Source organism: Palaemon carinicauda, chromosome 14 (genome assembly GCF_036898095.1).
Source record: "Palaemon carinicauda isolate YSFRI2023 chromosome 14, ASM3689809v2, whole genome shotgun sequence".
NCBI classification, from domain to species: domain Eukaryota; kingdom Metazoa; phylum Arthropoda; class Malacostraca; order Decapoda; family Palaemonidae; genus Palaemon; species Palaemon carinicauda.
Window position 1 is genome coordinate 45,092,467 of NC_090738.1, and position 25,000 is coordinate 45,117,466.

General features: G+C 44.3%; 2 protein-coding genes across 2 annotated transcripts in view; one reads left to right on the top strand and one right to left on the bottom strand.

Annotated features, from left to right (window-relative positions):
- LOC137653565 (protein hobbit-like) overlaps nt 1-25,000 on the bottom strand; it is a 572,883-nt gene that overhangs the window by 232,179 nt on the left and 315,704 nt on the right.
- The window catches only part of LOC137653826 (protein hobbit-like), a 53,129-nt gene that overhangs the window by 15,256 nt on the left and 12,873 nt on the right, over nt 1-25,000 (top strand). Inside the window, exon 3 of the mRNA XM_068387477.1 lies at nt 3,714-3,844. Coding sequence (XP_068243578.1) covers nt 3,714-3,844 — 131 coding nt within the window. The remainder of the gene's footprint in view (nt 1-3,713; nt 3,845-25,000) is intronic.

The window sequence follows — 25,000 nt, forward strand, 5'->3', positions numbered from 1 at the left end:
AATTTGGCGAAAGATGCTACTACAAGCATCCAAAGATATGCCATAATTATGAAATATATGGTAAATGTGCGTATTTAGACGGATATGGAGACGAATGCAGAGATCTCCATCCAAAAATATGCAAAACCCTAAAAGAAGGAAAAGGATGCAGTTTCAACAAAAAATGATATATGCATCCTGCAACTATGAATGAGAGTAAGAAAACTCAGCAAACTGAAAAGAAAAACAAAAATGAAACAAAAAAAGAAACAAAAAAGCAGACCGCGTATATACCGCTCTATGCACCAAAAAAGGCCTTTCAACCTAAAGCTCCACAAATAGAGCCCAACTACAAAGAATGCATATATAATGCCAGGGGTTGGTGCAGATATGGGGATAATTGCAGGTTTACACACAAAAATAAGTATGAAGGCGAAAGAACAAATATTATGGAAAAGTTGGATTTTTTAATGGCAGAATTCCGAGAAATGAAGAAAAGAACATCATATCAGAACAGGAAGGAAGCATGGGAGAATCCATATTATTACCAATATTAAATAATGGAAATGAAACACAAACCATAATAGTGATGAATGCACAGGGTTTAGTCACGAGTAACTCTAAAAGGAAAATAGAGTTCCTAGAAGAACTAACCCAGATTGAAAAAATAGATATATTAAATATAAGTGAAACATGGTATTCCCAAGAGACTGGCAGTGATGACCAGATAAAGGGTTTCCAAACTTATAGATCAGACAGAAAAAATAGGAATCAAGGGGGAACCGCAATATATGGAAGAGACATAAATCAAGGAAAAGTCTGTGAAAAATACAGCAACACAGAATGTGAATTGATTGCGGTAGAATTTGAATTTGAAAAACTAGTGAATATTGTAGTTTACAGACCCCCAAATACTAAGGAGTTTGAAATAATAATAGAAAAAATAGATGATATATGTAGAAACCATAAAGACTGGAATATACTCCTATCCGGAGATTTTAACTTTCCTTTCGTGGATTGGAAAGAACAGATAGAAGAAAGTGGTTGTATGTATACATATAAAAAAGAGAGTAATAGTAGCGCAGAAGATAAGAGGCAATTTGAAAAGCTTCAAGATATGCTATTAGAACATAATATGCAACAAATAAACCACATTCCAACAAGAAAGGAAAATGTCCTAGATCTAGTATTTGTGAATGAGGTGAATTATGTTAAAGAAATAATAGTGTATAACACGGGAATTTCAGACCACAATGTCATAGAATTGATAGTTCATTCCAAAGCAAGTGATCACAGAATTAATAAAAGCACAAAACTTTGGGAAGGATATGGAAAATATAACTTTTACAGTAAGAATATAAAATGGTCAGAAATAAATGAAGAACTGAATAAAGAATGGAAAAATGTATTTATAAGTGATAATATACAGGTAAATACGGACATACTGTACAAAATACTGGAGAAAATTGTTGAAAAATATGTACCGAAAAAAAACAATAAACAAAAGACGTGCATACCAAGAGACAGAAGGATCTTATTTCAGAAAATTAGAAAGTGGAAGAAAAATCTTGCAAAAGAAAAAAATGTGTGGAAAATGAGAGAAATAAAATGTAAGATAGAAAATGCAGAACAAAAGATTATACAGTCGAAAGAAAATGAAAAAAGGGACTTAGAAGAAAGGACACTTCAAAATATAAAAAGAAACCCCAAAGTACTTTACTCCTATGCAAAAAAGATGAATAAAAGGAGAATAGAAATAGGCCCTCTAAGAATTGAAGGACGGCTAACGAATGAAAAAAAGGAAATATGCAACATATTAGCAGAAAAATATAAGAGTGAGTTCACGCCAAGAATTGCGAATGACAATAATGAAACAGAAATGAGAGAAGAAAATGTCGAATATCTAACGGATATAGATATTAATGAAGCAGATATTGTCATGGCTATAAACGAAATTAAAAATGGATCGGCAGCCGGACCAGATGGAGTTCCAGCGATTTTGTTAAAAAAAACTGCAAACACTATCGCGAAGCCGCTTGCAATACTGCTAAGACAGAGTATAGATATGAGCGAGATATATGTTAAACATAAATTAGCTTATATAACCCCTATCTTCAAAAGTGGATCAAGACTAGAGGCAAGCAATTATAGACCTGTTAGTCTAACATCACATATTATGAAAGTGTATGAGAGGGTAATAAAAAAGAAAATAATGAACCATTTGGTCAAAAATAATTTGTTTAATATGGGTCAACACGGTTTCGTACCTGGAAAAAGTACACAGACCCAACTGATAGCACACTATGAAAACATATACAATAATATGATAAATGAAAAAGACACAGATGTGATCTATCTAGATTTTGCAAAAGCCTTTGACAAGGTAGACCATAACATATTGGAGAAAAAAATGAGAAAGCATAATATTGTGGGAAAGATAGGAAAATGGGTAAAAGAATTCCTGCAAAACAGAAAACAGATAGTGGTTGCAAATGACGAGAAATCAGATGAAGCCCAGGTAATATCTGGTGTGCCCCAAGGTACGGTATTAGCTGCACTGCTATTTGTTATTATGATCTCAGACATAGACTGTGATGTTGAAAACTCCGTAGTGAGAAGTTTCGCCGATGACACAAGAATAAGTAGAGAAATTACTTGTGATGAAGATAGGAACTCACTACAAAGAGATCTAAACAAAATATATGAATGGGCGGAGATAAATAGGATGGTATTTAACTCCGATAAATTCGAATCAATAAATTATGGAAACAGAGAAGGAATGGTGTATGCATACAAGGGACCTAATAATGAGACAATCACAAACAAGGAAGCAATTAAAGACCTTGGTGTAATTTTAAATAGGAATATGTTATGCAACGACCAAATAGCAACACTGTTGGCTAAATGTAAAGCAAAAATGGGAATGTTATTCAGACACTTTAAAACAAGAAAAGCTGAACACATGATAATGCTTTACAAAACTTATGTGCGTAGTAGACTCGAGTACTGCAATGTGATATGGTACCCACACTACCAAAAGGATATTGCGCAAATAGAGAGTGTACAAAGGTCCTATACTGCTAGAATAGAAGAAGTTAAAGACCTTGACTACTGGGAAAGACTGCAATTTTTAAAACTATACAGTCTAGAAAGGAGAAGAGAACGCTACATGATAATACAAGCATGGAAGCAAATAGAAGGAATTGCTGAAAACATCATGGAGCTTAAAATATCAGAAAGAGCAAGCCGAGGTAGATTAATAGTGCCAAAAAGCATTCCAGGTAAACTGAGAAAGGCGCACAGGACATTAATCCACTACGCACCAGCATCGATAATGCAGCGACTATTTAATGTGCTGCCAGCTCATCTAAGAAACATATCAGGAGTGAGCGTAAATGTGTTTAAAAATCAGCTCGATAAATACCTAAGATGCATCCCAGACCATCCAAGACTGGAAGATGCAAAATACACCGGAAGATGCATTAGCAACTCTCTGGTGGATATACGAGGTGCCTCACACTGAGGGACCTGGGGGAACCCAAACAAAAAATAAGGCAATAAGGCTCTCTCTCTCTCTCTCTCTCTCTCTCTCTCTCTCTCTCTCTCTCTCTCTCTCTCTCTCTCTCTCTCTCTCTCTCTCTCTCTCGTATATATCTTTGAGATTATTTGTATAGAATGTTTTGTAATTGCAAACTTACTAACATAAAACCAATTTGATGAAATCCTTGAATAAGATCAAGTTATTGTTGTACATTATTTGCAGGCCCCACCTGTGCAGTCAACTCCTTCACCAATGACAAGACTACAATCAGGTCATGCTCAGCAAATGTTGCAACAATTAATCGCAGAAGCTGATAATAATCAGGTAAACTTTTTATATATATTTATATAATATAGACCTTTGTTCTACCCATCAGCATGGTTAAGCTGTCCACTTAGAACTGAGACTTCTAATAGTATTATTATAATAATGTTACATTGTAAATTATTGTTGATCAAGTCATTAATTTTCTTCACAATATTAGCATCACTTGTCTGATTCACTGTTTAGTTTATGTCTGTTTTTATACTTGAAAGGAAATTACTGCTATTCCTTGATGATAGCAACAAGCTTGCTGACCATCCTTGTTCCCACTTACATTGAGACCGCACAGTGATTTGCTATTCTGTGTAGCAAAATAACAAATGTTTGTTCCGTAACTGAAATACAAACCATGCTATTTAATATGGGTTATTACTTTCGTATAGCTGAAATGACGAGCCATTAGAATTTTAACGAGGGTTTACTACCCCCATCGCTAGTTAGCGGGGGGTAGGGAGGGGTAGCTTGCAACCCCCCCCCCCCCCTCACACACCTGTGTGATGAGCTCACTTTACTTTTGGCTCGGGTGGTGAGCTGATGTGTCCGCTTTCACCCTCGCTTTTTGACAGCCATTAATGCTTTTCGTCTTTTTACTTACTTTTTCTTATTCTTGTAATATATATATAAACATTCTTTATGTTTATGTATATATTTTTGTGTATAGAAATGTAGTAAGTTTTCTTTTCAGTGTTTGTGCTGTGTGGTAGTGTACGACAACGACACCGGTAGTGCTTGGCCACCACGGTTTCTCGTCATGGGGCACAGCCTCTCCCTCTTGGTCCTTCGGTCGTTTCCTTCGGCTTTCCGTTAATTCGTCCGCCGTGGGGAATCGTCATCGCTGGACTTTCTTCATTCATCTTTTATCTTCGATGTTCCTCCTTCTCAGCGAAGGGAATGTGGGAGTTTAGTTTGACTACGTTCTCTCTCTCTACTCGAGGTCGTTTACCCTTTACTACTACTACATACTATTAAGGAAACTTCTTTCCCGTTGCGGACTGAGTTGCTTTTCAGTTTTATTTACCTCAATTATTTTTAATGAAATCTAATTGTATTTTTAACTTTTCAGCTTCTGGGGAACACTTCCCTTCGGGGGTCAGTGGCTCTTACTATTTGTGAACATTCAAAAATCAGTTACATAATTATAATTGTTATAATTCTGTTTTTTGTTAAAGTTCTCCGCCCTCCCCCTTCTCCCGTGAATGTCAGTGGGGGAGAAGGGCGCATACTTAATTTTTAATTCTTATGTTTTGCTATTCCCTCGGGGTTACTCTTCGGAGTTCCTCCCAGGGGAATTTCTGTTAAATAATTATTTAACTTTATTTTCCCAGTTAACTATGCAGTTTTTCTTCATTTGACTGAAGTGTGCCAACGAAGCAGAGCTGTCCTGTTTATGCCTGGGGCGTGTGCCGTCGCTGCCGTCTCTCTAGGACATCGTTATGGGCGTTATCCCTTCTCTTAGAAGTTCTCCCGTGACAACTGTCAGCTCTTCAGTTCATCTTAGAACGATAAGGAGGTTCGCCTCAAGGGGTAGGTAACTTCCCTTTCGAGGGAGGTTCCCTTCCCAGGTGTGAGATCTTCCCCCTGCAGAGGGGGGAACTTCTCATACCTTAATTTTCCTGGTCCTTAGGCGATTGCTCTTGGTGCTGAGCTACCGCTGTTGTAACCATGCTCAAGGGGCTGAGCGGTTGCAAGGCCGGACCATGGAACTTCCTGTGACTATGCTCTTGGGGCTGAGCAGTCTCTTCTGTAGCTATGCTCAAGGGGATGAGCAACTGTAGAATCAGTCTTGACCTCTCTCGTTCGCGAGGGAGGCCACTAATAAGGGCTCCTCTAAGGAGGATTGCTCCTTATAGGTCAGCTTGCTGACCCTACGGCCCTTAGGGGCACCATCACCAGTGTCTTCAAGTCTCTTCTACGACGTGTTCACCTCTCCCGGTCGCGAGAGAGGCCACTCATAGAGACTCCTCTTCGGAGGATTGTTCCTGATTAGACCAGCTTGCTGTTCAGTCACTGACACTTTGGTGTTTAGTGACAGAGAAACTTCGGTTTCTCGTTATGCTGACCCTTCGGTCTCTCGTAACTTTAGTTACGTTGATCCCTTGGGCTCTCGTAACTTTAGTCACTAACACTTCGGTGTTTAGTGACAAGGAAACTTCGGTTTCCCATTACGCTGACCCTTCGGGGTCTTGTAACATTAGTTACGCAGAACCCTTGGGCTCTCGTAACTTTAGTCACTCCAACACTTCGGTGTTTAGTGACAGGGAAACTTCGGTTCCTCGTTGCGCTGACCCTTCGGGGTCTCGCAACACAGGCTACGTTAGGCCTTTGGTCTCTTGTGCCCTTAGTCACTCTGATCCTTCGGGTCTCGTTCTCCTAGACCTGCTGACCTGCCGTCTCCGTTCCTGGCTGCTGACGTGCTGTGGGCGCCCACGCCCCCCGTTATCCAATGGACACCGATCCCTTCGGGGCAAAGGGGCTTTCTCACATTGTGAGTAAGTCCCTTAAGCGCCAGGTATCCCCTGCATGCCAACGTTCTCCTTACGCACTCGCACGCAATTGCGCCCAAGTGCTCGACTGCTGGTCCTGCTGTTCCTGAGACTGCTATCCAGAGACACCCTGTTCTAGGCACTGCTCGCCAACGTTCCCTGCACATTAGCACACATCGTTGAAGTTCCTGAGATAGCGCACAGGCGCTCACCAGTGGTTAAGCCTGCAGTGTCTCCAAGTCTCTTCTACGAAGGGCACCTCTCCCGTTCGCGGGAGAGGTCTCTCATAGAGACCACTCCTCGGAGTATCAAGCAGTACTTCCAGTGTTGATCATCGGCTCTGGACTCTGAAGCAGACCTGCCTTGGTCCTCTTCAGGGGATGCCCTCCCTATTAAGGACACATCCAAGTTCCTGATCATCCTGTCAGCTGATCCTTCAACCTAGCGCACAAGCGCTCGTGCGCGTTTACGCGCGCGCGCTAGCGCCAACGATCTTCTTATGCGCGCAAGCGCTGACGATCTTCTTTCGCACGCAAGCGCTGACGATCTTAATCACGCTTAGCGCCTACGATCGTCCGCGCGCGGGCACCGATTGTTTCCTGCGCGCACTCGCCGACCTTCTAACGAGCGCTGACGATCTTCTTGCGCGCACAAGCGCCGATGATCTTCTTACGCGCGCCAGCGCCGACAATCACTTCCCCGCGCGCGCAGATGGTCTTCCGCGCGCCAACAAACTCGTACGCGCGCGCGCCAGCATTCGGGTCCGCACGGGCTCTTCATTCTGATCCTGCTCGTCAATCTGATTCCTGCGCACCCTATGAAGTCTCGCCCGCGCGAGCATTTCAACAGTCTCTCGCGCGCGACCCCCGGGTATTTCCTATCGCGCAAGCGCCAGCGTTCTCCCTAGCGCAATCGCCAATACCCTCCCCTGCGCGACGCTGTCGGACAACGCGCTGTAAGGTTGCCATTGCCACTTTTCTTCCCCCCCCCAAGAACAGAACAGTGTGCTTGCCGGAGGGGGGAAGGTTCCAGAAAGGTCCAGGTACATGCCGTCCTTATCTTTTTACAGGCGACTTCCCCTCCAGAGGGAGTGTCTGACAGTGCAGCCGTCGGCCGGAAGCCTGGTTTGGGACTCTAATCAGAGCGGTAGCACAGGCTTTCAAGCTGTTCTCTCTGAATCTCTGAATGGAGCCACAAATCCTTGGCTGCAGCCACTCCTCCAAAGAGAAAAAGAGGAGTTCGGACGAGGTAACTTCTCCGAGGACGTAGCTGTCTCCTCGTAAGACTTTGAGGCAGGTACTCTCCCCCCTCAGACTTTTCTCCTTCACCTTCGGACGAAGTTTTCCCGCCCTCAGGAGAGTCACGGGAGGTGAGACGTTCCCCAATCACACCATTGAGGGAAACCCCACCTCGCGCTATAAGTTTTCTCGAATAAAGGTAGAGCAGAGCCTGCCTCCGTCGTTGTTGGAGTCCTGCATCCCTCCCGGGAGGGAGTCAAGGACTCCGAAGAAATACCGGGAGTCCTCTAGCACCAAATCTTCAGGCTCAGACATTCTTCGTTATGGGAACGAACCTGTTTGAGCCTAAGGACGTGAAACAGGTGGTTGAGAGGTGTAGGAAGTCACCGAGACTCCCTCCTATATAGGGCTTTGACATTCGAGCCCTATAAACCAGCACCTCCGCAGCCACGTCCTACCAAATCAACGGCAGCTAAGACAGTGCGGTCTAAGCCCTTTCCGGTCAAGGTCAAGAAAGGCAAAAAGTCCTCCAGGGGAGGGAAGAATCCTAGAAGGGGCAACCGAGGCCGCAAACGCTAGGATTGGCAGTTCCCCTGCATGTCCGCCAGTGGTGGGATACCTACAAGGTTGCGCAGACAGGTTGCAGCAACTCAGGACCGTTTCCTGGACGATTTCTGTAAGCAGTCAGGGATATCGCGTCCTGTTCACAACATCTCTACCTCCCCTGAGGACGAATCCAGTGTCATTTAGCTCCCTTGCCATGGGATCAGTAAGTGGGCGAACTCTGTGGGCAGAGGCCCAGATTAAAGAATACTTCGGTCAGCATGGAGACCGCAGACACAGTCAGTCTGGCAGTAAATCGCAAGACATCTTGTGTTTACTGGACCTGAAGGCCGTGTACTTTCAAATCCCAGTCCATCTGTATTCAAGGAAGTACTTAGGATTCAGCATAGACAACAAGGAGTACTAGTTCAAGGTGCCGTGTTTCGGTCTCTCCACAGCACCACAGGGTTTCACCGGACTGTTCACCCTAATTTCATCATGGGCACTCAGGATCGGCTTCCGTCTCCTCCGTTATCTGGATGACTGCCTGATCCTAGCAGACGTGGAGTCATTCCCTCTTTGACACCGAGACAAACTTCTACGACTTTGCCTGGATCTAAGGATCATGGTAAGTCTCGAGAGGTCCGCTCTGCTGCCCAATCAATGACTGGTTCACCTAGGCATGATTATAGACACCAATCTCCATAAAGCCTTTCCATCAGACGACAAGATAGCAAGGCTGAGAAGAGTCGCAAGCCCTTTCCTCAGACAAAAAGAGCTTCCAACCCAATCGTGGTTACGTCTCCTCGGTCACCTTTCACCCTTGGCTCGTCTAGTCCTCAACGGTCGCCTCAGGATGAGGCCTCTCCAGGGGCGACTCAGGTCCGAGTGGAATCAAGGCTGCGATTCCCTGGACATCATGATCCCTATGGATCCTTCGGAGCGGACGTACCCCCAGTGGTGGGTGACAGGCGAGAACCAACGAAAAAGAATGGATCTTCTTGTTCCTTCCCCCGGTTTGGAGGCTGTTTTCCAACACCTCAAAGGAACGGGGAGGGGGGACGACACCACGTTCTGTACCACAGGGCCTCTGGCCTGTGGTCAGAATCGGAAAAGTGCCTCCATATAAATCTGGTAGGGATGAAGGCCGTTCTTCATGGCCCTTCAACAGTGCCAACAAAGACCTAGTGGATCACTCTGTGGTGTGATGAGCGACAACACCACAGTAGTGGCTTACATCAACAAGCAAGGAGGTACCTTTTCAAAGCAGCTATCCCATCTCTCAGTAGAGATACTGAGATAGACCGAAGTCCACTCGATGCCTCTATCGGCTCGCTTCATTCCAAACAAAGGGAATGTGCTCGCCGACAATTGGAGCAGAGCATCTCAGATAATGAGTACCGAGTGGTCCTTGGATCATCCAGTGGCCAACAAAGTCCTGACTTTGTGGGGTTACCCGACTGTGGATCGGTTCGCTACAGTTCTGAACTTCAAGCTCCCGCTGTATTGCCCCCAGTCCCAGATCCCAGAGCACTCTGGCAAGATGCCTTCCAACAACGGTGGGACAGCACCGACATGTGCGCTTTTCCCCCGTTCTGTCTGATGAGGAGCGTGCTCAACAAGACCAGAATATCGGTCAATCGCTCAATGACCCTTTATAGCTACGCTATGGCATCACGCGGAATGGTTTCCGGACCTTCCGCAACTCCTAACGGAACTTCCGGGAGAACTCCCTCTGCGCGCAAGCTACTCAAACAACCACATGCCAACTATCCAGCATCTCCTCACTGAGAGGATTGTCGCAACAAGTTGCGAACGGGATGTCTGGACACCTGCGCAGGTCATCCTCAGGGGCCTACCAGGCAAAGTGGCGAGTTTTCTGTGGTTGGAATCGTGAAGGGGTATCTATCCACTCGATACCACTATTCCAGTGGAGTTCTTCGTTTATTTGCGGGAAGAATGTGCCTTTCAGTCTCGGCAATGAAAGGCTATATCTCAGCCTTAAGTCTAGCCTTCAGGCCCAAAAGAGCGGGCTTTTCTTCCTCGCTGGTACTTTCCCTACTCATACGAAGATACGATCTTACCTGCCCTCAGTCGAAAGTGAGACCTCCTCCAGGGAACATGGTTCAAATTCTCAGGAAGGCGGTGTTCCTACTAGCTTTGGCCTCGGCTAAGCGAGTCAGTGAACTTCATGGTCTCTCATATGACATCGCCCATGCAAGGGGATGAGGGGAGGTAGCGTTCAGATTCGTCTCTGAGTTTTTGGCTAAGACACAGAATGCGGGAGTGCCGGATCCTCGATTCGACTCTTTCTGGATTTCGAGTCTTCGTTCTGTAACAGATGACCCAGACCATCTCCTACTGTGTCCAGTAAGGAGTCTGAGGTTATATTTCAAAGAACGGCTGTATTCGTCCCCAAGTGCATGCTTTGTTTGTGAGCACTGGGAGAACAAAGAGGAGGGTCACCAAGAATACCATCTCCGCATGGATTCGTAGGGTGATCCATCTGTCCCTGAATCCTGACCCTCCTCCGTCATGTCGCCTTAGAGCGCATGATGTCAAGGTTGTAGCTACGTCCCTGACCTTCAAGAAGAACTTCTCAGTGACGCAGGTTCTACCAGCAGGGGTGTGGAAGCGTCAGACGACCTTCACATCCCACTACCTGCAAGACGTGACCCACAGGAGGCTTGATACGTTCTCTATCGGCCCTGTGGTGGCTGCACAACAGCTGGTCTAACCTCAGGCTCCTTAATGGACAGGTAACAGAGGGTTGAGGGCATTGTTACCCGGTTTTAGTCTGCATGAACGAAAAGGTTTGACTGGCCCTTATTCTTTTCTTCATCATCCCCTCTCTTGGGGAAAGCAGCATCCTGGGTTCTCTGCATAGCTGACCTCAAACCACTGCAGGTAAACCATGTTTCCTAGTATTAAGTTAATACTGTCACGTCCCCATACCCTGACGAGGTGGTATTGGGTAAGTCCTAGCCTAAATTTTTCCAATTAAAGAGCTTCAGGTCAACTTCCTAGGACGAGTCACACATAATCCTTCACACACACAGCATATGTAGGCCGCAGCCCTTGTGTAGCAAGGTGCAAGCGAGGAGCAGGGACTCTTTATTGTTGAGTACTGACACACTCAGATAATGAGTCCCTGGGCAAAGCCAAAAGCCAGTATGGCTGGGACTTTTCCACCCTTCCTAAGGGTTGAGTCACCATATTAAATAGCGTGGTTTGTATTTCAGTTATGGAACAAATGACAAATTCGGAGATAAATTGTATTTTTCCTAACTATACAAACCTTAGCTATTTAATCAAACTTGCCCGCCAGCCCTGTCCCCCGTGAAGTCCTACCTCTAAGCAAAGTGAGCTCATCACACAGTTGTGTGAGGGGGGGTGGGGGGGGTTAGCAAGCTACCCCTCCCTACCCCCCGCTAATTAGCGATAGGGGTAGTAAACCCTCGTTAAAATTCAGCTACACGAAAGTAATAACCCATATTAAATAGCTAAGGTTTGTATAGTTAGGAAAAATACAAATTATCTCCGAATTTGTCATTTTTTATGTTTTTGCTAAAGATTATAGCATGCCTATTGAATATACTAACACTTTTTCCTGGATTTATTGAAGTGGTCTTGTACAAATATATTGAATTTATTAAGATTAGGAGCATGGTATACTATACCTAAGAAATGGAAAAACCACCATGTTATTCACCACACTGTCATTTTGCTGTTTTGTATGTATGGAACAGACAAATTTATACTTAGTGCTGTAGATACATACATACATATACCAAGGCACTTCCCCCAATTTTGCGGGGTAGCCGACATCAAACAAATGAAACAGAAGAGGGGACACTCCTCTCTACGTTCCTCCCAGCCTGACAAGGGACTCAACCGTGTTCGGCTGGTACTGCTAGGGGTGCCACAGCCCACCCTCCCCCGTTATCCACCACAGATGAAGCTTCATAACACTGAATCCCATACTGCTGCTACCTCCCCGGTCATCCAAGGCACCGGAGGAAGCAGCAGGGCCTACCGGAAATGCTTCACAATCGCTCGCCATTCATTCCTATTTCTAGCACGCTCTCTTGCCTCTCTCACATCTATCCTCCTATCACCCAGAGCTTCCTTCACTCCATCCATCCACCCAAACCTTGGCCTTCCTCTTGTACATCTCCCATCAACTCTTGCATTCATCACCTTCTTTAGCAGACAGCCATTTTCCAGTCTCTCAACATGGCCAAACCACCTCAACACATTCATATCCACTCTAGCTTCTAACTCATTTCTCATACTCATTCTCACCCTCACTACTTCGTTCCTAACCCTATCTACTCGAGATACACCAGCCATACTCCTTAGACATTTCATCTCAAACACATTCAATTTCTGTCTCTCTGTCACTTTCATTCCCACAACTCCGATCCATACATCACAGTTGGTACAATCACTTTCTCATACAGAACTCTCTTTACATTCATGCCCAACCCCCTATTTTTTACTACTCCCTTAACTGCCCCCAACACTTTGCATCCTTCATTCACTCACTGACATACATCTGCTTCCACTCCACCATTTGCTGCAACAACAGACCCCAAGTATTTAAACTGATCCACCTCCTCAAGTAACTCTCCATTCAACATGACATTCAACCACGCACCACCTTCCCTTCTCGTACATCTCATAACCTTACTCTTACCCACATTAACTCTCAACTTTCTTCTCTCACATACCCTTCCAAATTCTGTCACTAATCATCAGGCAGGACTAAAACTAATCAAAACGTGTTCCGATTCCCTGTAAAAAACTAAAAAAACCTTGAATTCTCGCATGAAAGGCTACCGACCGAAGCCGCTAACTAACACTGCCCAAATAGCCTAAATAAAAGACAAAATCATGCCAAAACATTGAATTAGGTGTCCGTAACACGAAAATAAGACTACAATTAGTATAAGGAAGTACAGTAATAGAAAGTCTTACAAAACAAAGAGATCCCGAGGAAGCGACACCAAAAGGCCGCATACACACCCGTAAGGGAGCGTCAACAAAGCGGCTGAGAGAAAAACCAACAAGCTTATTAAATGAATATGTGTCGCTACCTAGAAATCCCAAACAGACAGATATAAAACTCAACTTGGGAGCAGGGATCTCCAAAATGCCTGACATCTTCAAAAACACAAAATAACACAGAGCTACGAAAAACACGTCCGACCGTTCACGGGTGCTAACAAGAAATGATGGGAGAAGGATAGGTAGTGGTGGTGGTGGTGGTGGTGGTGGTGGTGGTGGTGGTGGTGGTGGTGGGGGGGGGGGGGGGGGGCAGTAGCTGTAGTGAACGACACCTCGTAGTAACTGGGGATTTTGAGGAGGGAGAAGTCTAATTGGAAAGGGACCTCTGGTAGTGGTTTCACTCGCCCCAGTTTAAATACCGACACCCTTTAGGGGTGAGCGAGCTGGGTATATTCCTGGCATTCCATGCAACTTTTTTCTCTGGTATATTTAGCAGTATTTATACCTTAGAAATGGTGCTTTAAGAAGCATTTCACGGAGCGACACAGGTTGAGCCCAGAAATAGATTTTTCCTTTTTGTATACACATGCATATATATATATATATATATATATATATATATATATGTATATATATATATATATATATATATATATATATATATATATATATATATATATATATATATATATATATATTTTTAGATATTAAACTTAGCCGGTGAATATATAAATAGCTGACGTCTCCGACGGCCCGACAGATTCCAAAAACTCGCGAGCGATCGCCATGAAGGTTGCGGGTGTGCCCACCAGCGCCGACTATCGGCCAGATACCGCATATACTTCTCAACCTAACCAGTTCTTCTCTGTCGGTGTCACCGACAACATTGGTTCCGCTCGCTCTAGACCTCGAGTTTTCTACCGAATTGGTGAAGTACTTGGTTTTGGTTTTATTGGCTTTTGCTGTGTTGGTTTTTTCCTTCAATAAAACTCTTGAAACCCTTTTTTGTTTTTTGTTGATGAACTTGGCTTTCCTTTGGATTTTCTCTGGATTTTCATAATGGCTGACCCTTCTCCTGTATATCGCAAATGTGCGAAAGATTGTAACAAACGTCTTCCGAAAGCTTCTATCGACCCTCATACTGTTTGTGCTAATTGCCGGGGTAAATCCTGCCAATTAGGAGATCGGTGTGAGGAGTGTGTGGTTTTATCGGAGTTCGAGTGGTTGGAGTATGAAAAATATACTCGGAAACTCGAAAGAGATAGGGTGAGGAGAAGCTCGTCTAGATCTTTAGAATTTTCCTCTTCCCATGCCCCTGAACCTAATCCTTCCCCTGTAGTGGTAGTTTCTGAACCCCCTATTGGCACTCATGAACCTTCAATGCGTGATATGTTTTTAGCTATTCAAGCGTTGGGTGAGAAGGTCGAAACCTTAGCTTCGGACAGGAACCAGCTTATGTCCGACGTTAAGCTTTTAAAGAGTCAAAGTGGTAAAGTGGAAAGTCAAAGTGGTAAAGTGGAAAGTGCGCCTAATGTGTTTAGTGTTGCGACCGAGGGTTCGTCTGTTCGTGCTTGTCGCTCCCCTAGTCCGAGACCTCTTTCAGGCTCCCCTGCACCAGGGAGAAGGAATGTCGTAGGACTTAAGGGAGCGAGAGGTGTAAACCAACGTACAGACGTTCCCTCAAAGGTATCAGACGTTTCTCATCAAGAACGTCCTTACCATAAGACGGGGGAGACTAAGTTCTCCTTGTCTTCCGACGATTTGCCGCATAAGAAACCTTGGCGTAAGGTTTCTAGACCCTTAAAGCGCAAGTCAGTCCCTTCAGGACAGGTCCAGCGTCCTGGCTGTAGCCATTGGGGCAGCTCTGACCGTATTCAGTCATCGGATGGCTGTTCGCCTGTTAAGCGTAAACGTGACACTGAGTCCGAGGGTCTCGTTCGGTGCGATGATTTGCATGCACAGACGTTGCCGACGTCACGGCCCGTTTCGACTCCCGTTGACCCGAAGTGGAGTGTCCTACAGGACATGCAGTTGAAACTTTCATCTTTAATGGAGGTTTATGAGCATGAACAGGTTCGTAAAGATCCTTTGCTTGCGGTTCGCCAGTCCGATAAGCGTGACTCTGGTCTTCAACCACCTAAGCGAGATTTGTCTTGTCATTATGACGTTAGCGCTAATGTTATCGGTGCTGTTAAACGCGACTCTGATCGTGTTCCTCGTCATTCACGTCAGTTACGTGACGTGGAACCTTTTTGTCCGCAGACTCAAGGTGACGTTCAACAACTATCACCGCAGTCTCAACGTGACGTTCGTCGGCCGACTCCGTTGCCCCGACGTGACGTTGAACATCAGTCGCCACGGTCGGGTGTTGTTTTTCAAACTCAAGTCCTGCAGTCAGTGCAGTCCCGACGTGATGTCGAACGTCAGTCGACACAGTCTGTTGTTGTTTGTCAGCCTCAAGACTTTCAGTCTTTGCAGTCTCGACGTGACGTCGTTACCTCAGCTGTTGCTGCGGCTCCGTCGCATATTGATATAGCCTGTCAAGCGTTGCCTCCTCGGCATGCCTCTCCGTATCGCGAGACTTTGCCGTTGTCGGATGAAGTTCCTTCGGATGAGGAAGTCGTTGATCCCCTTCCTGCTGATGTTCCTTTGGGGACTCTTTCGGATGGAGAGGAGCCTAGGGTTGCTCAGCCCTCCCTGGACTTTAAGAAGATCATGCTTATCTTCAAGGACCTGTTTCCTGATCATTTTGTTTCTGCTGCTCCTCGTTCGCCTCCATCTGAGTTCACGCTGAGCCTAGCTTCTTCGACTCCGTCGTTCACGAAGTTAGTGCTCTCTCGCTCTTCTAAGAGAGCTTTGCGTTTGTTGGGCGACTGGTTAATGTCCAGGAGGAATTTGGGGAAGTCCGCTTTTGCTTTTCCCCCTTTCAAATTGGCTTCTCATGCGAGCGTCTGGTATGACACGGGAGAAGTTCTCGGCTTGGGGGTGCCTGCCTCTGCCCAGGGAGACTTCTCAAGCCTCGTAGACTCTCCTCGTCGTCTGGCCATGAGACGCTCGAAAGTTTGCTGGTCCTCTTCGGATCTAGATCACCTCCTCAAAGGAATTTACCGTGCCTTTGAGGTTTTCAATTTTTTGGATTGGTCTCTGGGAGCCTTGAGTAGGAAGGTCTCGTCAGCTGACCGAGATGTCTCTGTTCAGATTATGTCGTGCATGGACAAGGCAATTAGAGATGGCTCTAATGAACTTGCTGCTACTTTCACAGCAGGGGTTCTTAAGAAGAGAGAGACTCTGTGTTCTTTTCTGTCTGCAGGTGTCACTCCTTGTCAAAGGTCAGAACTTCTTTTTGCGCCATTGTCTTCTGCCTTGTTCCCGCAGCAGCTTATTAGAGATATTGCAGCGTTGCTTGTACAGAAGGACACTCATGATTTAATGGCCACGTCGGCTCGTAAGGCTGTGCCTTCGTCTTCTTATGTCAACAGACCTAAATTTGACACTCCAGCGACAAGGTTTATCCCGCCTTTTCGTGGCAGAGCTCCCAGTAAGGGAGGCTCTCGTGCCGATAGTAAGTGAGGCAAGAAGAGAGGATCTAAATCCTCCCGTGGCAGAGTCTGACTGCCCACGTCCTCAGACAGCAGTAGGTGCCAGATTGACCAACTTCTGGCAGGCCTGGGAGAAGAGGGGTGCAGACCGGGAGTCTGTTTTGTTGCTGAAGGAGGGTTACAAAATTCCTTTTGTACGGAGACCTCCTCTAGTAAAAGATCCGATAGACCTCTCTCCCAGGTATCGAGAGGAGACAAAGAGACAGGCGTTACATCTTCAGGTGTCTCTGTTGTTAGAAAAGGGGGCGGTGGTGAAAGTCTCGGACCTTCAATCCCCAGGTTTTTACAACCATCTCTTCCTGGTTCCGAAGAACACAGGATGTTGGAGGCCAGTGATGGATGTCAGTGCTCTCAACGTTTTTGTTGTAAAAACAAAGTTTACGATGGAGACCACCAAATCCGTTTTGGCAGCAGTCAGAGAGGGCGACTGGATGGTCTCTCTCGACTTGCAGGATGCGTACTTCCACATTCCAATACATCCAGACTCTTAACATTATCTGAGGTTTGTGTACAGGAATGTGGTGTATCAATTCCGAGCACTGTGCTTCGGCCTCAGCCCTGCTCCTCTAGTTTTTACGAGGCTCATGAGAAATGTAGCGAAGTTCCTACATTTATCGGGGATCAGAGCCTCCCTGTATTTGGACGACTGGCTACTCAGAGCGTCGTCCCGTCATCGCTGTCTGCAGGACCTACAGTGGACTTTGGATCTTGCGAAAGAGTTGGGCCTCTTGGTGAACATGGAGAAGTCACAGCTGACTCCCTCCCAAACGATTCTCTATTTGGGGATGGAGATACAGTGTCTAGCTTTTCGGGCTTTTCCGTCTGCCAACAGGATCGAGCAGGCTTTGCTCAAAGTCTGTCTCGTGCTAGAGAAAAACCGTTGCTCTGTGAGAGACTGGATGAGCCTCCTAGGGACGCTTTCGTCTCTGGAACAGTTTATCTCTCTAGGGAGACTTCACCTACGCCCTCTCCAGTTCCACCTAGACTCCCACTGGAACAAGGAGAAAACTTTAGAGACGGTCTCGATTCCAATCTCCGATCCAGTCAAGACTTGCCTAGCTTGGTGGGACAGCAGTATAAGACTTCGGGAAGGTCTTTCTCTGGCAGTCAAGAACCCAAACCATGTGTTATTTTCAGACGCATCGGATTTGGGTTGGGGGGCGACTCTGGACAGTCTGGAATGCTCGGGTCTTTGGGCCGCAGACCAGAGGAGCCTTCACATAAACTGCAAGGAGCTATTAGCAGTCCATTTAGCACTGAGGAGTTTCGAGAGTCTGATTCGAAACAAGGTGGTAGAAGTGAATGCAGACAATACCACGGCCTTGGCTTACATCTCGAAGCAAGGAGGCACTCACTCCCACGCTCTTTTCGTCATCGCAAGGGACCTCCTCATTTGGTCAAAAGATCGAAACATCTCGCTTTTGACGAGGTTCGTCCAAGGGAAGTTGAATGTGTTGGCGGACTGTCTCAGTCGAAGAGGTCAGGTGATTCCTACGGAGTGGACGCTCCACAAGGATGTGTGCAAGAGTCTTTGGATGACTTGGGGTCAACCCACCATCGATCTCTTTGCGACCTCGCTGACAAAAAGGCTCCCGACTTATTGCTCTCCGGTCCCAGATCCAGAGGCGGCCCACATAGATGCCTTTCTGTTGGACTGGTCTCACCTGGACGTTTATGCCTTTCCACCTTTCAAGATCCTCAACAAGGTGTTGCAGAAGTTCGCCTCTCACGAAGGGACTAGGTTGACGTTGGTTGCTCCCCTCTGGCCCGCGAGAGAGTGGTTCACAGAGGTACTTCTATGGCTGGTAGACGTCCCAAGGAGTCTGCCTTTGCGGATGGATCTCTTACGACAGCCTCACGTAAAGAGACTTCATCAAAGCCTCCCCGCGCTTCGTCTGACTGCCTTCAGACTATCGAAAGACTCTCGAGAGCTCGAGGATTTTCGAAGGAGGCAGCTAGAGCGATCGCGAGGGCTAGAAGATCCTCTACCATCAAGGTCCACCAGTCGAAGTGGAAGGTATTTAGAGATTGGTGCAAGTCCTCCTCTATTTCCTCTTCCAGTACCTCTGTAGCGCAGATTGCGGATTTTCTGCTATATCTGAGAAACGGTCGCTCCCTCTCTGCATCCACCATTAAAGGCTACAGAAGCATGTTGGCTTCTGTTTTCAGGCATAGAGGTTTGGATCTTTCGAATAACAAAGATCTCCAAGACCTCCTTAAGTCTTTCGAGACCTCTAAGGAGCGTCATATTTCAACCCCTGCTTGGAACTGGGACGTAGTCCTACAGTTCCTAATGTCAGACAGGTTTGAACCTTTAAATTCAGCCTCCCTGAAGGATCTTACCCTCAAGACACTTTTTTTGGTGAGCTTGGCTTCGGCTAAAAGGGTCAGTGAGATCCATGCTTTTTAGCAAGAACATCGGCTTTTCAACAAATAAAGCAATATGTTCTCTTCAACTTGGTTTTTTGGCCAAGAATGAACTTCCGTCTCGTCCTTGGCCTAAATCTTTTGAAATACCTAGTCTTTCTGAGATCGTAGGTAATGAAGTTGAAAGAGTGCTGTGCCCCGTTAGAGCTCTTAAGTTTTACTTATCTAGAACTAAACCGCTACGAGGTTGTTCAGAGGCTTTATGGTGCTCTGTTAAAAAGACCTCTTTGCCCATGTCTAAGAATGCGTTATCTTACTTTATTAGACTTTTAATTCGGGAGGCACATTCTCATTTAAGTGAGAAGGATCGTAGTTTGCTTAAGGTCAAGGCTCACGAAGTTAGAGCGATAGCGACTTCGGTGGCATTTAAGCAAAATAGGTCCCTTAAAAGTTTTATGGACGCGACCTTTTGGAGGAGCAAGTCGGTGTTTGCTTCAGTTTACTTGAAAGACGTCCAGACTCTTTATGAGGACTGCTACACACTGGGTCCATTCGTAGCAGCGAGTGCAGTAGTGGGTGAGGGTTCTACCACTACATTCCCTTAATCCCAATATCCTTTTAATCTACTCTTTGAAATTTTTAATCTTGTTTTGGGTTGTACGTAAGACTAAGAAGTCTTTCGCAATCTTTTTGATTTGGCGGGTGGTCAAAATGTTGTTTCTTGAGAGCGCCCAGATTAAGGGTATTGATGAGGTCCTGTTATAGGGGTGTTCACCCTGGATATAGCAGCTCCTGGGAGTCTTTCAGCATCCTGAGAGGATGGCTGGGCTTCGTGAGGATAGCGGACTAATGAGGCAGAGTAATCATCAGAGTCAGCTTCCTTACCAGGTACCTATACTTAAGTTTTTTTTTTTTTTTAATATTTGTCAAAAACTCTTGAGCATATACGCCTTTATTGTTTTAATACTGGTCTCTACCCACCACCATGGGTGTGAATCAGCTATTTATATATTCACCGGCTAAGTTTAATGTTTAAAAATAATATTTTCCTTATAAAATAAATTTTTGAATATACTTACCCGGTGAATATATAATATTAAAGGCCCTCCCTTCCTCCCCGATAGAGACCCTACAGACTGAGAAGAACTGGTTTGGCTGAGAAGTATATGCGGTATCTGGCCGATAGTCGGCGCTGGTGGGCACACCCGCAACCTTCATGGCGATCGTTCGCGAGTTTTTGGAATCTGTCGGGCCGTCGGAGACGTCAGCTATTTATATATTCACCGGGTAAGTATATTCAAAAATTTATTTTATAAGGAAAATATCATATATATACATATACATATATATATATGCATGCGTATATACAAAATTCATATAATTAATATATATACTGTATGTATATATATATATATATATATATATATATATATATATATATATATATATATATTATATATATATATATATATATATATATATATATATATATATATATATATATATATATATATATATATACATATACATATACATATATAGAGGGCAGCTGACCTGAGGTGGGGTCAGGGACTGGGTCAGTCATATGAAGAGAATAAGAAGATGTTTTGGAAAGAAGTGAAGAGAGTAAGGAAGGCCGGCGCAAGAATTGAAGAAACAGTGAAAGATGGAAATGGAAGGTTGTTAAAAGGAGAGGAGGCAAGGAAAAGGTGGGCGGAATATTTTGAAAGTTTGCTGAATGTTGAGGATGATAGGGAGGCAGATATAATTGCTGTTCCAGGTGTTGAGGTGCCAGTGATGGGAGATGAGAATGAGAGAGAGATTACAATAGAGGAAGTGAGGAGAGCACTAGATGAAACGAGAGTAGGAAAAGCATCGGGTATGGATGGTGTGAAAGCTGAGATGTTGAAGGAAGGGGGTGTGACTGTACTTGAATGGTTGGTGAGATTGTTTGATGTGTGTTTTGTGTTGTCAATGGTACCAGTAGATTGGGTCTGTGCTTGTATTGTACCACTATATAAGGGTAAGGGAGATGTGCATGAGTGTTGTAATTCAAGAGGTATTAGTTTGTTGAGTGTAGTTGGAAAAGTGTATGGTAGAATACTGATTAATAGGATTAAGGATAAAACAGAGAATGCAATCTTGGAAGTACAGGGTGGTTTTAGAAGAGGTAGGGGTTGTATGAATCAGATTTTTACAGTTAGGCAGATATGCGAGAAATATTTAGCAAAAGGTAAGGAGGTGTATGTTGCGTTTATGGATCTGGAGAAAGCATATGATAGAGTTGATAGGGAAGCAATGTGGAATGTGATGAGGTTATATGGAGTTGGTGGAAGGTTGTTGCAAGCAGTGAAAAGTTTCTACACAGGTAGTAAAGCATGTGTTAGAATAGGAAATGAGGTGAGCGATTGGTTTCCGGTGAGAGTGGGGCTGAGACAGGGATGTGTGATGTCGCCGTGGTTGTTTAACTTGTATGTTGATGGAGTGGTGAGAGAGGTGAATGCCAGAGTGCTTGGACGAGGATTAAAACTGGTAGGCGAGAATGATCATGAATGGGAGGTAAATCAGTTGTTGTTTGCGGATGATACTGTACTGGTAGCTGACACAGAAGAGAAGCTTGACCGACTAGTGACAGAATTTGGAAGGGTGTGTGAGAGAAGGAAGTTGAGAGTTAATGTGGGTAAGAGTAAGGTTATGAGATGTACGAGAAGGGAAGGTGGTGCAAGGTTGAATGTCATGTTGAATGGAGAGTTACTTGAGGAGGTGGAGCAGTTTAAGTACTTGGGGTCTGTTGTTGCAGCAAATGGTGGAGTGGAAGCAGATGTACGTCAGAGAGTGAATGAAGGTTGCAAAGTGTTGGGGGCAGTTAAGGGAGTAGTAAAAAATAGAGGATTGGGCATGAATGTAAAGAGAGTTCTATATGAGAAAGTGATTGTACCAACTGTGATGTATGGATTGGAGTTGTGGGGAATGAAAGTGATGGAGAGACAGAAATTGAATGTGTTTGAGATGAAGTGTCTGAGGAGTATGGCTGGTGTATCTCGAGTAGATAGGGTTAGGAACGAAGTGGTGAGGGTGAGAACGGGTGTAAGAAATGAGTTAGCGGCTAGAGTGGATATGAATGTGTTGAGGTGGTTTGGCCATGTGGAGAGAATGGAAAATGGCTGTCTGCTAAAGAAGGTGATGAATGCAAGAGTTGATGGGAGAAGTACAAGAGGAAGGCCAAGGTTTGGGTGGATGGATGGTGTGAAGAAAGCTCTGGGTGATAGGAGGATAGATGTGAGAGAGGCAAGAGAGCGTGCTAGAAATAGGAATGAAGGGCGAGCGATTGTGACGCAGTTCCGGTAGGCCCTGCTGCTTCCTCCGGTGCCTTAGATGACCGCGGAGGTAGCAGCAGTAGGGGACTCAGCAGTATGAAGCTTCATCTGTGGTGGAAATGTGGGAGGTTGGGCTGTGGCACCCTAGCAGTACCAGCTGAACTCGGCTGGGTCCCTGGTTAGGCTGGAGGAACGTAGAGAGTAGAGGTCCCCTTTTTGTTTTGTTTCTTGTTGTTGTCGGCTACCCCCCAAAATTGGGGGAAGTGCCTTTGGTATATGTATGTATGTATGTACATATATAAATATAAATATATATAAAAATGTGATAAATTTTGCATATTTAAACAATTTTTTTCATATTTCAAATAAGCCATATATCTTAATACATTAATGTCCAGATTCTCTTAACGACCTCGGGATCAGAGTCTCGAGGCGAAATCACTCAAAGACAATAGCATCTGACCAGCCGGGAATCGAACCCTGGTCCAGGATGCTTGTATGACAGTGACCGTACCATTTAGCCACAGGGAAAGATAAAAGTCAATGACAGTTCTTCTGTACATATACCTGTCGAATTTAGGTTTTTGTGCTTAGAATTAAAATCAACCTGTCTTCACCAACGTAGCTGATTAGTAGGTTTGTAACTTGGCATTCGATTCATTATAAATTTTGCACATTTAAACGTTTTTTCATATTTCAAATTAGCCATATATCTTGATACATTAATGTCTTGATTCTCTCAACGACCTTGTAATCAGAGTCTCGAGGCGAAATCACTCAAAGACAATAGCATCTGACCTGCCATGAATCGAACCCTGGTCCAGGATGCTTGTATGACAATAACCGTACCATTTAGCCACAAATAAAGATGAAAGTCAATGACAATTCTTCTATACATACACCTGTCGAATTCCGGTTTTTGTACTTAGAATGGAAATCAACCTATCTTCACGCTCGTAGCTATTTGGTAGTTTTGTAACTTGGCATACGATTAATGATAGATTTTGCACATTTAAATGTGATTTTTCATATTTCAAATAAGCCATATATCCTACTACAGACGGTGTGAGAAATATGATAAAAAGTTTTTACCCCATGAGAGGATACCAAAATTAACCTCATAATCTATTACCAATATGCAAAAATGCGAGATCTGATAATAAAAAATAACCCTGCTCCTGCCATGCAAGATGATATAAAGAAGACAAACATAATATACCAATATAAAATGCTCCGTCCAGAGATGTCCTGGCACCTGCATCGGCATGACGACAATGCGTCTATCTAATAGGTTATCTTGACATGTGCAACAGGGTGCAATAAAAATGCATTGCCTCCAAACACATAACTGCAACATCACAATGGAGCATATAGTGAAGAGTGTCACCATCACTGGCCATGCCTCTGACAGCAGGCACCTCAAGATAATGGAGGCGCATTTCATACGACAAGAAAGGCCTGACCTCAACACGCAAGAGATCTTATTGCAAACGTGTATAAGGTCCATCACCAACAATAGTTCAGGCAATCATGACCATAACAGGACTGACTGTTCTGGAGGCCAAAATATAGATTATTTCCAGCGAGAACCTAATGCCTTAATCCCTCCAAGCACACTAGCTAGCCAAAGGCAACTACCACCCAGGAATAATCGTCTTTGCTCTAGAGGGGTTCTTGACCAATAAGCATGGAATGTCAAAGCAGCGCGCCGTATACAAGCCCTTACGAACACATCCTGTGTTACAGTTTACTCTTGATAATGAACAGAAAACCTTCTCCCTGCTCAAAACTGGTTGAGTCGAAGGATTTGTTATACTGTACTCTACTTAAATCAACGAATTTTGAATTTTTGTACTTAAGTGAACATAACTTTGTGCACACTGACATTGTGATAGTGTTTCTCAGTAAAGGCATACTTTGTACTTATTTTCTGTACTTTTGTAATATGTAGTGATTTATTAAAGAAGAATTGTGAAAGATATGGTCTCCATCACCTCCTTCTTGGAAATATGTCCCTATTCCAGTTACTGGTGGATTATAGCAAAGAAGAGAAAACGATAATAAGAACCATAGAAAATTTTCATTGCAAAATTAACGCCACTGAGGCAGCAATTACTTAAAAAAAACTATATTATGATTATAAAAATTATTATTATTATTGAAACTACTAAAATTCTTAATATTATTATAGATATAATTATAATGAGTAAAGTTATTAATTTTAATAATCTTAATAATAATAATAATAGTAATAATTATAACAATAATAATAATTATAATAATAATAATAATAATAATAATAATAATAATGATAACTAATGATTTTGATAAAATCATTATCATTAGAATTATTATTATTGTTATTTGATAATCATCATCATCATATACCAAGGCACTTCCCCCAATTTTGGGGATTAGCCGACATCAACAAATGAAACAAAAACAAAAAAGGGGACCTCTACTCTCTATGTTCCTCCAAGCCAAACAAGGGACTCAACCGAGTTCAGCTGGTACTGCTAGGGTACCACAGCCCACCCTCCCACATTATCCACCACAGATGAAGCTTCATAATGCTGAATCCCCTACTGCTGCTACCTCC